The 18,445-nt window shown below is 33.4% G+C and overlaps 3 protein-coding genes across 4 annotated transcripts; 1 reads left to right on the top strand and 2 right to left on the bottom strand.

The window, feature by feature from the left end:
• Positions 1 to 1,238: 1,238 nt before the first annotated feature.
• Positions 1,239 to 8,227, bottom strand: LOC126810029 (putative ankyrin repeat protein RF_0381). 2 transcript variants are annotated; one of them, XM_050534948.1, is made up of 3 exons: positions 8,080 to 8,227; positions 6,755 to 6,838; positions 1,239 to 6,216 (listed from the first exon to the last, which is right to left on the bottom strand). In XM_050534948.1, the coding sequence occupies exon 3, from the start codon at positions 6,097 to 6,099 to the stop codon at positions 5,146 to 5,148; it is 954 nt and encodes a 317-aa protein (XP_050390905.1). In that variant the 5' UTR covers positions 6,100 to 6,216; positions 6,755 to 6,838; positions 8,080 to 8,227; the 3' UTR covers positions 1,239 to 5,145. The 2 variants fall into 2 exon arrangements, with proteins under 2 accessions (XP_050390905.1, XP_050390904.1); XM_050534947.1 differs by lacking the exon at positions 6,755 to 6,838.
• A 72-nt stretch (positions 8,228 to 8,299) lies between these two features.
• Positions 8,300 to 15,936, top strand: LOC126810032 (intraflagellar transport protein 27 homolog). The gene is made up of 7 exons (XM_050534950.1): positions 8,300 to 8,455; positions 9,335 to 9,414; positions 10,300 to 10,359; positions 10,846 to 10,905; positions 11,050 to 11,167; positions 13,289 to 13,398; positions 13,658 to 15,936. The coding sequence occupies exons 1-7, from the start codon at positions 8,419 to 8,421 to the stop codon at positions 13,757 to 13,759; spliced, it is 567 nt and encodes a 188-aa protein (XP_050390907.1). The 5' UTR covers positions 8,300 to 8,418; the 3' UTR covers positions 13,760 to 15,936.
• Positions 15,937 to 16,473: 537 nt separating this feature from the next.
• Positions 16,474 to 18,445, bottom strand: LOC126810023 (uncharacterized). The gene has a single exon (XM_050534938.2). The coding sequence runs from the start codon at positions 18,333 to 18,335 to the stop codon at positions 16,593 to 16,595; it is 1,743 nt and encodes a 580-aa protein (XP_050390895.1). The 5' UTR covers positions 18,336 to 18,445; the 3' UTR covers positions 16,474 to 16,592.

Raw genomic sequence — 18,445 nt, forward strand, 5'->3', positions numbered from 1 at the left:
TCTAATTTCAAATCAGTTATGTCCAGCGAAATACGGCATGAGTCTCAACCGAATAGCAATTTCTAACATCTGGTTATTCCAGTCTATTACGCATGCTCTACAGATAAGATATGGCGTCACTGTTTGACATGAGTTGTGGAATATGTCTAGCCTCGTTCTTTCTGGTCACTTGTTACAAATGACGCTGAAACGCACTACGGTACACGATTCGTGTACCACTGGTAAAATGTTTATTTTGTCTTAAATATTGGATATCAGAAGCCTACTTTTTCCTGGTAAGATCACAACATCAATGTTGATTTGAATTGACCAATAATTCGTATTTTCAACATGTAAGACTTTGTATGATATTGAGTTAGAGACTTAGATACTTTAAGGACGGTATTGAAACTTTACACAGAATTTCATCACTCCCTCTTAATGAGAAGCAGTTACCAAGTTCTTAAGTGCTTAACTCAGCTTCGTCTATGCAGAAAAAAGTTCATCATTGAATTCAGTCAAGCCATTCATGTAATGGACATCTACACCAAGTTTGAACATTCTACCTAAATAAAAAGCAGAGTTATTGTGTTCCATAGACAGTTGCTTAGCTTACACAGAAATGAAAAATTAAAACTTGACTACTTTTAAACAATCCTGTACCCATAAATACATCTCTTTTACATTTTAACTCCCACTACTATCGATTGATAGTGGGATAAACAAAACAAAAACTATTATGGGGCACTGTATACTGACAAATGGGGCAAATAATCCTAATATTAAGGCACATATGGCAACTCATATAATAAAATATGGTAAACTACAAATATACTCTGATCAGTATGACCATAAGGAATAGACACAATGGTTCATTAGCGAAATCTGTAGAAACACAGTAGCATACTGGTACTTGATCCTCTGGCACTGGCAGGATAGTGCAAAACAAATCTAATGCAACATGAACATTCTGTATGTTGTAGACAAATGACATCTCAAAAGAGGTAAATCATTCATAGCTCCACTCGACACAAACTAGGTCATTTCGGGACTAACATATGGTTCAATTTTCATTCAATAATTCGCATGCTCGTAGGGATTTTTAGAAGTGGGAGGAAACCAGAGGACCCAGAGAAAACCCACGAGGTTGGACAGGCAACCCTACTCCTTGTCATGTACAACCGGTTGAGGGAATGAAGTATAAGTTAGTTATTGAGGGACATCCAGGCATTATTTATTAATGACATAAACAATATAAATATTATTTGAAAGTTTTATTGATTTTAATAATTACTGCACAAAAGCACCCATGAGAGATAGTATATTATATCATACAAATACATACATACATACTGTACCATATCTTTCTCCATGTCGGAATGCATAAATACATTTAAGCAAGATCAAAATACCATGTATACTTTGTTGAAAAAACAAAACAAAACATAGCCTTCACAGTTAGTTTACATAATACATACAAGTTCACAATTCTAAAGGCAATCTTATAGAGAATCAATTCAACAACAGTCTGTCATCACACTTAACACCAATGAAATGATGAAAAATAACCATAACAGGAGACAATAATATGAAATATTTTAAAATAATCATACCACAAGAAATAAAAGATTAACTGGCAAATTAAACTAAAGAAAGATGTATAGTACTTAATTAAGTTTAGTTGCATTTTCGATTAATTATCAGATAAATAGTGTTTAATAATATAAATGTTAGTGCTGTAGCAACAGAAATTAACACGTTATGGTTATTGCCAAAAGATTTTTTTTTTTTTAAATTATATCATAAAGCAAAACTTTTAAAGTCCAACAGTCGCATTAATTTCAATATAGATCTCGGGTTTTTAATTTCTGGTACTGTCCAACTTAGCATGTGGAAGTCTGCAATGTCTCTTGATGAGTTATTAAGCTATCAATCCAATTTGAAAATATTCCTACCTTTTTCGTTTGATTATGTTTGGTTTTAAATTCGATATTTAATCTTTATTCTGATATGCTGGAGCTTTAATTGTGTATAAAATGTCAAACTGTTGTTGGATATCGATCATGTTTCGCAGGCATCCTATATGTTTCTATTAGGTCATCAATTGGACATCAAACAGGTTTCTCAAGTCTCCTTAATGTCACCATTAGATCATCTCTCCGTTACATGGGTAAATTGTATCATCACAATTATACCATTCCATTCATGAGCCAATATTTGATTAGCTGACGAGCCTATACTAGCCATTTAAAGCCAACCATAAAAACACCGACATTAAAGGTGTGTTAAATGGACATTAAAGTAAACCAAATAAAATGTAACTTTGTGATATCAGGATTAATGTTGCTACATTAATTGGGTTAAAAAAAAAACCAAATAGAAGTAATGACAAGGGTTAGTGAGAAAACTTTAAATCTAGTCTCGAGAATATACCATTAAGTTTATCACAAAGTGAGTTGTTATATTGTCTTTTGTACTGAAAACCTGAATGTGAGTAAAGTTATATCATGCTATTTTAAAAGCAGATCTGTTTAGTACCCTTAAGTGACAACTATACATATAAAGAAAATCAATTTCATTAACTTAAATTAGTCTGTAACAGTATTAACAATAGTAAACTTTTTCATTAGTAAAACAATAACAAGTAATCTTAACAAAAAATTACACAAAACAAACACAAAAATGTGAACCCTTCCACTTATTTATGTGGAATGGAAATACAAATCATTGACATATAAGCCTATGTATCTGACATTAATACACAATATAAAATAATAATGTTCATATAATAAAAATATATATCACCATCTTATACAATACAGTCTTAAATGTGTGACTGATAATGTCCCACAGATAAATGTGGACATGCTCTGTGATTGTGTCTACGACAAACTGTCCCCACCCCCAATTTGAACATTAACTGAAAAGATGTATACAATTCTTTTCAAAGCACTTGTAAATTTAAAGCGATTAAGTAAAATTTTTAAAGCAATGTTCTGATACTAAATAAGAATTATGCACACACCCTTCACACACTTTACATTTTATTTAAATAAATATATTATGTTTCCATTTTTTATGATAGGATCTGATCTCATCTAACACAAGAAAAAGCTGTAGGACATCATCATTATACATAGTCTGTACTGTACCAGCACCATATATCTGTCACACAAATATTTCTCAGATATATGTTCTCTCATAAAAATTATAATAAAATTATAAAACACTAACTCTATGATCTGTGCCCCGATTTTACATAAGTAGAATCACATTTGGTCAATAACAGAATTTTTTCTAAAATTAAAATTTCGATTTATGGTCCTATTATTTTTTTCCTACACTTTTTCTGTTACTAATAATAAAAGTCTTGTTTCTTCATTCTTGTGAGAACAGATTATATATATTTATCAAAAGTTTCTCTGGAGCTGACTTGATTTCATTGTAGTTTGCAAGGGATTCCTATTGCTTAAAATGATGCATCAATTAGAATAAGAAGATAATTTTAGAAATAGGTCTGGTACGGTACTATCCAAATCTAAGAGAAATCTCAATAAGATGATAATTCAGTTATTCCTAAATCTGATTAATATACAGATCTATATTTTGTTTTGTTTTTTTATACTTCCGATGGCCTACACTACATGAAGATCTCACCAGTTCTAGTGGAAGGTCGCTTCAGGTGTCATACAAGCAGCTTTCGACCTTATGACTATGACATCAGCGTTGACGTTTCTAGTGGTTTACCCAAAGTTCTGTGCACCTCGCGCAAAAAACTCTCTGTAACAGACCGTTTCATTGACTAATCTCTCACATCATCCAGAACACGGGTAATGTTATATAACAACTCTTCCAGATCCTAGTGTAGTAAAGACAAGTAAAACAAAGTTTTGAACTATAAAAAAACGAAACGAAATAGGATCTGTGTTTTAATCAAATTGGTTATTCTCAGGCATTAAGAAAATTATCATAGAATATTTATTATCAAATTCAGATTGATATATCTCTGTTAAAAAAAATTGTACGTTTCAATATTCATAAATAATAGTACATATGTTTATTAGTGTAGTGTAAGCTTCACAGATAAGCTCACAGGAATGACTACTACAATATAATTAATGGGAAAGATCAAGCTCATAGGAATGACTACTACAATATAATTAATGGGGAAGACCAACGACTTTCAACAAGGTTTCCATAAACCTTAAATGTATATTGATAAATAATCCCCTCTGTAACACAAGTAAAAAAGTTTTTGTAAGCGAGAATTAATTTTTATGTTTACTATAGGGACCAGTGAGTGTATAGAACAAACTACACCACTTCAGGTTTTAATAAAAACTAATTTCTCGCTTACAAAAACATTTTTGCTTGTGTTACAGAGGGGATTATGTATGAATATATATTTAAGATTCATGGAAACCTGGTTGAAAATTGTTGATCTTCCCCTTTAATTACATTAGGGGTTATTCAGTGTCATGCAATGACTTTCAAATGGTTTATGACATGATTTAAACATTCTAAAAGTTTAACAGTGCTTTGAAAATTTAGAAGGAAAGAAGCTTTGATGCCTGCAATTATTATTTCAATGTGCACATCTAATCAATCATGCAGAAAAAACTTTCATAATTTATCTGATTCACTATGCCATCATGTTTTCTGGAAAAACAAATAAATACAAAACATGAATATGTAAGATGCCTTGAGTCTTTATTAAAATTTATTCAGTTCTGTTCTAATAATAATATGAAGCCATGTCAATTTTCTTTGAATTTCTTTCACAATGTCCATTTTCATACACATATTACACTCTTTAGAAATCATTAAATTTATGGACACTGCGGAAATCTAACGCATTCACACGCTCATAAAATCAGATCTTAGAATATAAACTTAAAAACATATTTCATTTTTGAAATATTTTCTTGCAGACCAAGGTCTGAATTGGACCGGACTTAAGAATCTATCCACCATATAGATTAACTAGTTAGCTGTATTGCACATACATGTATAGTGAACATCTGGTTTAGTGTTAGAAACAAATCGTGGACACATTCTTTAATCACTTCCAAAATTGATGTAATAAATGATAATAACCATATTTATATAATGTACATTCTGTAGCTACCATAATACACATAGTGTCAGGTCATGACACCATACAGGTCACCTAACAAGAGCAAGGTAGTTTTTGAGACTCGACGGAAGTGGCAGACCATCAATATGCTTTGTGAAGTAAATCCCCATACTTTTATTAGCAATGTAAGTTCTTATTATTCGTTTACACTGATGTTGTAAAGTAGGCGGGGTTCTTGAATCTATGTCTAATAGAGTTGTTATTTCTGGATCTATATCACTGTTCATAAGTGCCATTTTAACTGCTCTTATCTGTGACAGGGGTACACCAGCAGCTATAACTAGTCGAACAATTTCTATATTACCACGTTTAGCTGCCCAGAACAAAGCACAATGTTCGATAGGGGAATGTGGACCAAGATTACTTCCATTAACAATCAACATTTTTACAATAATTGAACTAACATGGTACATTAATGATGCCAATAAAGGGGTGTATTGAAATTTATTCACTTTGTTGACACTAGCACCATTCATAATCAAATAATCCACAAGATCTGGCATTTGTCGTCTAGCTGCTACCCACAAGGCTGTGTGTCCCAAATTATCTACTGAATTAATGTCTGCTCCAGCACCAACCAATGTAAAAACTCCTTCTAAAAAATGCATTCTACATGCTGTTATAATTGGAGGCTCAACTCTCCCTAGCGTGTCTTTACTGCTTACATCCAGGTCAACTCGCCGTGTTTTTTCTTGATGTCGAATCAACATGTTAAAAATGTCAAAGTGTCGTTTATACAAGGCCAGAGAGAGTGGAGTCACATCCTTGATGTGAAAATTTAAATCCAGATCTGGACGAGATAACAAAACATTGCGTACCAATGTCAATGACCCATTCTCCACTGCCCTGAACACATCATAAGCAAGGTTTGACTGAACATATCTATTAGATGTTTCAAAGGTTGTGAGAACACTGCTTGCTGGCTTGCACGGCATTTCTCTGTGTGGGAATATTTTTGGTAGGAATGTGCTCACTTGAGACATAGTAGTTAACTTTCTATCATCAATTTAATAACATATCACAATGATTCTTGAAATACAGGAAAATTATCAGGCAACTTCTTCATTATACATGTATTACTTCTATAATATTGATATTATCTGGAAAAGATTTAAAATATTGGTTTCAAAATATATATTAATAATTGTGCACTTGTTATCTATCGTCTATGCCAGTGGTGGGCAAATTACGGCTTGCGAGCCAAATCCGGACTGCAAAGCCTTGTCATCTGGCCCGCCGGACGTTTCCTAAATCTAAAATTTAGGAGTAATTTTATCTCTAAATGAAATAAAAAGACGAAATTGCTTATTGTTGGGCCCAAACTCTAAACAGGCGTTACTCTCTGTAGATCAATAATCTTTGTAGCTCGATTTATAGCTTGCAGCGTCACTTAATGACGTAGTTGGCTACTTGACGTCACTTACTTGGGCCTGTTTTCATTTTACGTAATTGTTTGATTTGTTGACATGCTTTGATTTCTCTCTAAATATAACTATGGAGCCGAATAAAAAGCACAGAAAAAGTGATTTGTTCTGTATCACTTTATTCAATAAGATGACATTTCATAATCCTTGTTTGGCCCTCGCTTTGTTTCAAAACTTTGTGTTTGGCCCTTCAAGTAGTAAAAAGTTTGCTCACCACTGGTCTATGCATTAAAATAACTCCCTCAGTATAAATCAACTTGTGAGTTAGACTTCATAGTGAAGATGATCTCACCAAACACTGAAGAATGTATTAAATAATCTTGTACATATGTATTAACAAAATTTTCTAAAATAGTGTTATTATTAGAGAGAAACCTTTCAAATCAATGGATGATCTTCCAATCCGATTTTAGACAGAATCTACACATGATTTCAACTGTGTAGTTTGCTTTAAGGAAGTTTTTAGCATAAATAAAATTGCTCCAGAGTTATAGGGTAACTGAAATGAAATGACATCCTACTTTTCTGCACCAACTGAGCTAAAGAAAAAGGGAATACACAATGCAGTGTGCTATGAGGGAGATGGGAGAGCACTAGCAGTGTTTCAGGGAAGTGACGAACGCAAAAGGAAAACATGAGTTCTTTATAACTAACTGGAGTGACGAGTGATAACAGATTTCCAAATGTTGTTATATGAGACTGTGGGAGGTTATCTGACAATTCAAAAAAATAATTGACTGTCATTAGACAAGAGAAAAATAGAAAAACATTTGTGCATTGCTATGTTTTTATTAAGTATAGACTGAATAAAAACAAGGGAGTGCAGGACTATTTCTATTCTTCTTGTTTTCCCTTATCTAGTGACATTCAATTACTTTTATAAATTATCAGAAATTCGCCTGTACATGTATATATATATCTGTTTATCACTTGTCACTTCAGTCAGTTATATACTTGTGTTTTCCTATTGCGTTCGAAACTTCCCTTTCTTGAAAGCTTCATAATGTATCTATCGTAGCAATGATCTCTGTGTTAAAATTATATTTGGAACATGTTTAACCAGTTCTATCACATATGTGATAATGACTGACACCAATATTGTCCTTTAAATTCCAAAGGTTCTATTAGGTGCGCGTCATCATGTACATGTACACAGGACCTTGGTTTTTTTGTACTATCCGAAAGACTAGAAGCTGCTCATAAACTCAACCTCAAAGTCAAGGTATTGAGAAGAGTATCCAATTTGATTTAGAGAAGTCTATAATAAATGACTCTTATTTTTACATTAGTGTGATCTTGCCTTATGTCTAACAAATGCAAAGTTACTATGTTATAGATGTTTAATACAATTATATAACCCTTTCTCCCTTGGTGTCTAAACTTAAAAAGAATTTACATTCCTCTGTAGTCAATTGTAACTGCATATGGTTATCAATAACAACATAAATTTAATGTCAAGCCACCATTTTGAGATGTCTGCTAAAAGTGCAATGACACAACTGACAGATTCAATCAAATAGCCTAATAAAGTCGACTTACGTGAAGTAAACAGTCCATTTAGTATGCATACATAATGAATTAAATATTAGAACAAACTAAACATGAAATGATGTACGATTTCGAGGTACATAATGTAAAACAATTTTAACAACAACATCATTTACCACACCTCCTCAGAAAAGATATCGAGCACTGACTGTCGACGTAAATAATTTTATCCAATCAATGATCAGATATTCTTAAGCCCTGACAACAACATTTCTGAGTATCTCTTGACTCTCTCATTGTCGATTGATGGTTTCTTAACAGAAATTCTAGATTTTCAGTAATTTATATAATAATTATTCTTTTACAAGTTACATAAAATTTTGTTTCCAGATGCCGGCTGTTATTAGAGCAAAATGCATCATTGTTGGTAAGATTATTCATTCATATTCATTGAAAAACGTGCAATATTAGATCTAGATCTAATAAGTAATACTAATAATAGGCCTAGTAATTGTCAAAACAGTCAAGTCAGTAGAGTCAGAGACACTTTTGACTCTCCTCCGACCACTTGTTACATTTTTGTTTTGGGTTCTTTGGGTCTTATTTTGTTTTATGTGCTATTTTTATTAGAGTTATTCTGCATTTATATTCTTTGGGGGTTTTTTAATAGATATTTCTGCAGGTTGTCAATTAATACTTAGAATAAGTTAGAAAGGGGATTTTATTAGAAAGTGCCACTGCCAGCACAGCAAAATAGTGAACCAATTTATCCCAAATGCAAATGGGAATGGCAAATTAAAATTAAGCCCTTTTTTAGGAAGGCATGATTAAACAGTGTATAATGTACTTAGAAGATAAAAAAATTAATATGGTACTGTCTGAGGTATGGTTTTAAAAAAAAAGTGTTTTTTTTTGTCCTGTGTATTAAACAATTAAACTACCGGTAGCCTAATTATTGAAACCTCGCGTGATTGAAATCATCTCTGTTAAAAAAAATCTGTTTGTACAACTGAATATACCAATGAATAAAGAAAGTTATTCCAGTGTTGTAGGACATAGGTCAAATGAAAGAATCATTGACAGTTGGAATTTGATGAAGAGTAGGTGGAAACGTCTGAGCAAAATTTCTCTTATATAGATACAATGTATGTATAGTATTTTATTGAATGACATATGCCTGTCTTCATTAGCCAGTTGAACAAAAAAACAGTAAGACAATAAACCCATTTCGTTTCTCTATTGTTGTTGGAGCTCTTCACAAGAGATAAGCTTATTCTTGTTTTGTATTTCTTTATGGTACTTTCAGGTGATGCAGGTGTTGGGAAAAGCTCTATTTGTCAATTATTTACTAGTGACGGATCACACTTTCCTAAAAACTACACATTGGTAAGTAGAGCTTAGCTAGATGTACTATTAATTATTAGTAAATACTATATATCATTTTCAACAACAATTTTAGTAAAATCAGCTTATACCTGTGAAAACTGTACATTTTTTTTCTCCATTGTACAGTTCCGGCCAACCTACATGGGTTTTTATATGCCCACATTTTCATGTGGACGTATATTGTCGTCGTCCCTGTCTGTCCGTCCGCCCACAATTGTTTGTGGACACTCCACAGGTCACAATTTTTATCTGATTTCAACGAAACTTGAAATATAGGTTTATCTCCCTAAGATCTCGGTTCCTTTCGATATTGGCACATATCGGACCGTAACTTCATGGATTATGGCCCCTGATTGTACGAAAAATCACGTTTTTATCTTATGGACCCTATAGAGATCACAATTTTTATACGCCCACATTGTCATGTGGACGTATATTGTCGTTGCCCCTGTCCGTCCACAATTGTTTGTGGACACTCCACAGATCACAATTTTTATCCGATTTCATATATAGGTTGAAATATAGGTTTATCTCCCTAAGATCTTGGTTCCTTTCGATATTGGCATGTATCGGACCATATAACTTCATGGATTATGGCCCCAGAGTTGAGACCCTTGTTTCAGTTTGTAGAACCTTTTATGGAACTATCTTGTAAAGGCCCCCAATTACCTACAAAGGAATAAATATGCGACAACCCTTGTCGACTGCTCGGACGATTTTGCTGCTGTGGGCGTATGTTTCGTTGCCTGGCAACCTATCTTAATGTTTTAAAATCATAGATAAAAATTTTAATATTAGATAGTCAAATTGTGAAAGGAGCAATGCCAATTTTGGTGACACAGTTAAAATATTTGGTAATATTCCTTTAACTGTTTTTACTTTCAGACAATGGGCGCAGAATTTATGGTAAAGCCTGTTGTTATTCCAGATACGCAAGACACAGTAGTAAGTTATCATAAGATAAAATCAATTTTAATGTCTAAACATAATCGTGATTGGTGGAAATAAAAGTAGAATTATTAGATCTTGTAAATTGTAAATTGTTATTTATTATGTATGATGTGTATGCTCTGACTGATCTAATAACTTCAATGCTTACCAAAGTGATATTTTAGCAAATACCTTGCACTTTTAATTAATGAAGCATAACAATGTATAAAAAGGCAATTTTCTCGGCAACTGCTGAAATGAGGTAGTTCATTTAAATTTGTACAAATTTGTATTTACACAATTGTCTACCGCCTTTTAATTAAAGCAGGGGATTATTAAAATGGGTCTGTTTATCATCTGTAAGTAATTGATTACTCGATGAAATATAATAGATGAGGGAGGGGTGGGGGCGGGGAGCATCAGCCTCACTGTTGGCTTGTTATTATATAACATGAATTTTTTGAGTGCACATCAGCAATTGTTTTGTAAATCTCTTTTCAGGAACTGTATATGTATGATTCTGCAGGAAAGGAAATATTCACAGATATGGTTATGAAATTTGTAAGTAAACAAGTACAAAGATAATTAGTAGTTTTCCCTGTGAAAGGGTACTATCTACTAAAGTTACAATTGGTCGAGTAATATTAAACAAGAAAAGCAATTTTGAATTCTGTGTAATAAATGAATATGGTTGTTTATTTTCAGTGGGATCACCCATCAATGATGATAGTAGTTTATGATGTGACTAATGAAACATCTTTTTCTAGTTGTGAGAAATGGATAGAACGAGTTAGATCACAGAAACCTGATGTTCCTTTCCCAGGTTATTTGATATATTTTATGAATATAGTTATAGAAAATGTTGTGAGAAAAATCTGACCAGGAAAAGATCTGAATTTTAAGGCCCTGCTAAGGACTGTGTTATCCAATTACTGTATTAAATTAAGCACTGTAGTACATTTTCATATAGATACAAACTTTTCATTCCCATAAGTTTGGTGAAAAGTCCCCAAATTCCACACTATTCTCAAGTACCTGGATACTACTTGCTAAATCACTCATACAGTGGATTTTCTTAAATGAGTTACATGCAGGGGCGGATTGGGCGTTTGCCCGAAAGGCCGGTCGGACAATAAATGAAAAAAATAATTTTGTCCAATTCGTCTAAAAAAATAATTTCTGCTGAACATTATATAGGGGGGGGGGGGGGGGTATGATGATGATCATGTTGTATGTGTCCGGTGGCTTTAACGGGCCGCCACGCCATCACTCGAGTCTGGAATGGACTGGTATAATAGACTTTCTGGGCCGGGTGTGCTGGGTGTGAGCCGAAATTTGGAATCCTGCAATGGGGATTCCGAATTTCATCCGAAAATTTCATCGGATTCACCCGACACTTTCGCGGTAGCTATATTTTTGCGACCAAGATCAAATTTTATTTTTATTTCCGCCCGCCGCTCCTGACAAAAATGTAGAGGCTATTGCAATTCTCGTAATTAAATTTATGTAGTCTTATACTCGAATATTCATTATCTGAACTAATGCTATGTTCATTAATCAATATGTAGTGTGTCAAATGTTTAAGTTCGGAGTCAAGGTAAAATAATTTACCTGGAACAACAAATCCAAAATTCAAAAAGCAGCTTTCATGAATTTTACTTTCGTCACTCTGTACCAATGTGTCTCATGGCCTTCCATCACAGGAGGAATCAACTAGCGCTCCCGGCAACAAAAATGAGACATTTTTCAATGAAAATATTCCTACTTATTCAATATTCCTAACTGGTTAATCAAATGGTCAAAATTTTCTCAACTAGTCCCATTTTTTAACCAGTTAAATTCTCTTGGCTCTTTACTCTTGACGATACAATGATAATACACTGTACGTTAATTAATAACATGACGATATGATAATTTCACAGGTTGATGGTTGTGAATTACTTGCAGGTCGGGGTTTTGGCCTAAATTAATCGATTTATGAGATATATTATTTGACAGAGATTATAATCAGATATGCCACCAAGTCGCATATTTGGGGTTCATTTTTCAAAATTTTCAGGAGGGAGAGCCCCCGGACCCCCCGCCCGGGCTCCGCGGTCAGTAAAAGGGGCCGCTTCGACACGGGAGCCCGTTCTGGTTTCGGGCCCCAATCCGCCCCTGGTTACATGTATATAACACCATTTCTTCAAATATTGGCATATAGTTTTTAAGAAACAAATATCCTGTGAAAGTGGGACAGCTCCTTATAATTTTGTTGGATAGGAGACATCCAGTGGTCATTCCATTTATTTCTTATATGGTCATGGTGGCTCTGTAGATGCATAATCCATCTTAAAGGGCAAAGACACTGAATTTTGCCATCCGATATGTTTGATTGACTTGATTTTACAAATATAAAAATTATACCCCAAATTTTTTTTATATTGGTAGAAAACCAATTTTTTGAATGACCCTTTAAAACACCTGTATCAGGCCGTATGTCAAATACAATATCTAAGTAGGAATTCTTGTGAAATTGTCCTAATGTCCTACCAGCAAAACCATTTCAGCATTTTTGGACCAATTGGTTACTGAGCTACCGGTATTTGAATACTGGCAGCCACTCCCATTTTAACCAAAATCGTCAAAATTCAATGGGCCTTATTTCGGGAACAGTTACTCCGACAATCTCAAATTTGGAATACCAACTTTTTAAATAACAATAAAAACAGAAATCAAATTTCACCATAATCAAAGGAGGTATGGTTTACCCAATTGGGTGATTTGACATAGAATAACCCCCCAGTGTGAGTCTGATATTTTTCCTATGTAGACCCTCCTGTTCTATAAATTGATTTATTTTCCAAGAATTATTTTAAGAAACTTGTTGAATGGAACTTTTTGTATTTTTCTTTATTGAATGATGCATCTAGTTACTATATAATGTGTTTAATTGTATTATTAGGAGCATTAGTAGCCAACAAAATAGACTTAGATCAAAGAAGAATTGTCGGTCCTAAAGCAGGAAAGGAATTAGCTATGAAGACTGGGTTAGATTATTATGAATGTTCAGCTGTAAGTATATTATTGTATTGCAACACAATATGATCACAGCGCCTATCTTGTTAAAGCATGTATAAGTAATGTGTTTACAGTCCAAAAATAACCCTTACGGAATTCACGCCTGGTTTATGCTTACACAGAAAATATTATGCTTTAAGTCGCTGATCGTCATTTGCTTTTTTTGGACAATATCTAATGTTCACAGGTTAATAAGATTAGCTATTAAATTTTCGGTGTTGGTTTGTTTTAATATATTTTCTTTTAATTACAGAAAGAAATGCAAAATGTGGACACACCATTTTACTTCTTAGCCAGTGAATATTACAAACTGTATCAAGAAAAAGTGGAATTGTTTAAAGCTTTTGTTGCATAACATTTCTTTGTGTAGATCATCATTATAGATCAGTTTGTACCAAAACATAATATTTAAAGTTAATGTTTAACCTGAAAAAATGAAAACCTACAAATATTGAAGGTTTATTTAACATGAAAGTTATTTTAACATGAAATTAATTACCACAATGCCCTTCTTTTAGTTGTGTATTTATTATGTTAATATATGAAGACATCAATCTTTAAAAACCAAAGCAGAATGTACAGAGTAAATATCAGATCGGCCATGTTATAACTTTGTTCTAAATTGTGTGTTGGGTTTCTGACTTACTAGGCTGGAAATGGACTAAGCTTTGGTATAATCACTGTCTATAAAATATCATTACTTAGTTTCTGTTATAATCACTGACCGTTGGTGAAAAGGTAAATGTGCAAGTAATTAATGAAAGTTATTTGACACACAATAACTTGATATTTGTCCTATGTAGACCCTCCTGTTCTATAAATTTGGCATTAATACTGGCGACAATGCCACACTGTTGACTTATTGTCCCCCGCCTTTCGAAGAAAGCTGGGGACTATTAAAATAGGTTCGTCCGTCTGTCTGTCACACTTTTTGGGACACAATAACTCTCCTTCAAAGATGAGCATTTTCTGCTTAGAGTAGGTAGAGATAAGCAATTTGATTGGTTGATGCTATGGGACATGATAACTTTAGTTCTAAATAAGTGAGAATGATGAAACTTGGTGTATGCATGTAGTTTCATTACATCAATACCTTGACTAAGTTTGATAATGAGCATTTTCTGCTCAGAGTAAGCAGAGTGATAAGCAATTTGATTGGCCGAGACTTTGGAACACAATAACTCTCCTTCTAATTGAGCTAGAATATTCACACTTGGTGTAGGGGTTTATTAGAAGAATGCCTTGATGGAGTTTGAAGATGAGAATTTTCTGTTTACGGTAAGCAATTTGATAGGTTGATGCTTTGGGACACGATAACTTTAGTTTTAATTAAGTGAGAGCGAGGACACTTGTTGTACAGTTTTATCACATCAATAACTTGACTAAGTTCGATAATGAGCATTAACTGAGCATTTTCTGCTCCGGGTAAGCAGAGCGATAAGCAATTTCATTGGTCGAGAGTTTGGAACACAATAACTCTCCTTCTAATTGAGGTAGAATGTTCAAAGTTGGTGTAGGCGTTCATTAGGTGAATGCCTTGAAGGAGTTTGATGATAACCATTGTCTGCTTAGATAAGCAGAGATAAGCAATCTGATTGGTTGATGCTTTGGGGCACGATAACTTTAGTTTTAATGAAGTGAGAGTGATGAAACTCTGAGTATAGATTCATTATATCATTACCTTGACTAAGTTTGAGGATGAGACTTTTCTGCTTAGGCTAAGGAGTGATAATCAATTTGATTAATTAAGACTTTTGAACATATCAACTCTGCTTTTAATTGAGGTAGAATGTTTAAACTTGATGTAGATGTTCATTAGATGAATGTCTTGACTGAGTACAATGATAAACATTTCGAGCTAAAGCTAAGCAGAGTTAAGCAATTTCATTGGTCGATGCTTTGGGACAAGATCACTTTGATTCTATCTGATAGAGATTGATGAAACTTAGCGTATAGTTGATAATCAGTTTGATTGCTTGATACTTTTGAAAAAATTAAATGTGCTGTTACATGTAATTAATATGTGTGATCTATTTATTTTGGGATTTCGGCGGGGGACATCAGCCTCATTGTTGGCTTGTTTATAAATGTTATTGGCATAGAAACTTGCTTAAACATGAATATACTGAACAGCTAAAGAACATAAATAATTCATGTGTGCATTTCTTCAGAGAGAAATTTAAATAAACTTTGTTCCCCACGAAATTAAAAATATTTAGCTGAATTGACAACATGAGAGGTTGATGGATAGGTCTATAATATTTGATATTCATGATATCCAAGAAATCATATAGGTTTTGGCTTGCCACTTAGTTTTAATGTCAAGGATTTTACTGAAAAGTTGTTAAATGTATATACTATATGTACATCCATTATTAAATTAATATTGATAGATCATTTAAAGAATCATTCCATACATTATTTATTCTTTTTGTGTAACTGTGATATAATGAACCGTCCAACTACATGTATATGACTTTGTTTTGTTGTAGATATAAAGACTTATAGTAAATAAATATTATTATAACATAATTGTTCCAGTATTCTTCTTTAGCTAATATCAGATTTAATCAACAAGCTCTAGAGATGACAGTTAACCTCTGATCTTTATGGGGCTTTGGTAATGTTAGGGAAATAGGAATGACTATTCATAGCTCTATTCCTTGGAACCATTAAATGGGTCGAAAAGCACATATTAATATAACATTAATTTAGATGAACTGATTTCAGTTCTGTTCGGCGAAATATGTGAGCAGTCCAGATTGAATGGCAGTTGTTTGTTGTACCTGGTTAATCCAGTCTACAAGTTTATCTTATTGTTTTTTGTGGATCAGCCCAGTTTAATTACTTATGCATTGACTTTTGGGATATGTTTTGCTTTGTTACTTGAAGTAAAAAGTATTATTTCATGTAATTTGACTATTAGTATTACAATATTACATCCAGATGTTGCCATGTCAAAATGAGAATCCAACTCTTAGTTTTATTATTCAAATTGAGACTGTTAACAAATTGTCAACAGTAAGTCAACTGTAATGAGATGAAATGGGATTAACAAATCAACTTGACTAAAATTTGAATGTTTATTGATCAACATATTTCAACAATCTTCCTATGTAGACAAAAATGGAAATTCATGAATATGTAACATGTGCCATATTGCCCATATTAAAGACAGTTATAAAATCCTAATCATTAATATCCTTCCAGTCTTCAGAAGCCCAATCAGGAAGTGAAGCTTCATATTCCCAGTCAGGACCTTTGTATTTATAAGCATGTAGATATAAAATAAGATCTGCCGGAGATGGATTTAAATACTTCAGTTTACACTCTTCACAATCTGGATCAACGTTCCATTTCTCTTCACTGAAATCTAATTGTTCAGGATTGGTTAATTTAACTCTTTTATTTGGAGGTTCTCCACTTTCGTCTATCAGAGTTTTATTGGTATCAGAAGTTGTGAGAGTATCAGATTCTTTGACTGTTGTGAACGTGATAGATGTACCATCATCACTCATCAGATTTTTATTGGCATCACTAGATTCTGTGACAGGTTCAGATGTATCATCATCACCCTTTTTTTCTTGACTTTCACTGATTGATTCTTCTGTGTGTTTTGTACTCTCTTTGGCTTTCATTTCTTTTAACTTTTTAGTGTATAATGGATTTTCGCCTTCCACCCACTGTCCAACATTATGTTCTTTCAAAATTGCATCCGCCACTTCTTTTTCAGTATTTTCTATGATGCCTCCTTTTCCTCTATTTGGCCCCCATGCTTCACTATTATAAAATGGGTCATTAACAATAGGATGTCCAAGATACTGAAGGTGAACACGAATTTGGTGTGTTCTCCCTGTATGAGGTAAACACCTAACAACACTAGTATAACCGTTATAACTTAATCTTTCAAAAGAAGTTTGGCTTTCTTTTCCACCTTCTTGAACTCGCCATAAGGTTAAATTGTGTCGCATACAAGCTAATGGCTGATCTACTTTGATTAAACCATCAGGAAATTTACCCACAACACGACAAACATACTCTTTTTGAACAAGCCTTTTTACAATGTGGTCTTCTAACTGTTTTGTTCTAGCAACTGTTTTTCCCAAAATTAGCACGCCAGAAGTAAGTCGATCTAAACGATATATATTTCTAAGATTAGAATAACCAAGTTCCTTCCCTAAGATAAATACAATTGAGTTAAATCTATATTTTCCACAAGGATGACATGGTATGGAGGCAGGCTTATTAATCACCAAAAGATCGTCTGTGTCGGAGATAATTTCAATGTTGCCTCCTAGTACAGGATTCTCATGTCGGTGGATGGTGTGTGAAATTTCATCACCATTCTTTATTATGTAATTCTCTGTCACTCTCTTTCCATTTACTTCAACTTTCCCCAACTCAATGTGTCGACGGTAGAATTCTGGAGTTCCAGCCACAAATTCTTTAGTAAAAACGTCCAATATTGTCTTCTTATACCATCTCTCTTTAGCATGAGTTGAGAAAGTAAAATTATAGGGGTAAACCTTTCTTAGTCCATTTTCAAAATAATACTCTGTTTGTGAAAAGATATTTGTCGAATATCCTCTGTCTTCAACTGTTCTTACTTTATTTTTCCGATTTCTTTCCTTACTGTTTTGCATTCTCCTGTGTCTTTTCAAAGCCCTATTCGACAAACCTCTGGTTTTGTCTTCAGGATGCTTTTCGTTAGTTTTCAGGCTTTTCTCAGAATTTAGAACTAAGTCTGATGCAATGTTTTGCTTATTATTAGTATTACTAACATCTTCAGAATCATCTATTTCTGGTAAAATAGATTTTGTTACGTCCATGCGTACTTCTTGTTCACATGGTTGGTTCTTGATTGCCTTGTCAATATCGAGGAGTTCAGGTATAGAATCAGATGGGGGGATTCCACCATCACAATCAAACATTGTTACAAAATTTAATGTGTGTATAGACTAACAAAACTAGTCATAAAAGTTCACGATATGCAATTTGCATCTCCAGTCCAGGTAGTTGCAGTTATCTTTCTTATCAACTC

This window comes from Patella vulgata, chromosome 2 (genome assembly GCF_932274485.2).
Source record: "Patella vulgata chromosome 2, xgPatVulg1.2, whole genome shotgun sequence".
Classification (NCBI taxonomy): domain Eukaryota; kingdom Metazoa; phylum Mollusca; class Gastropoda; family Patellidae; genus Patella; species Patella vulgata.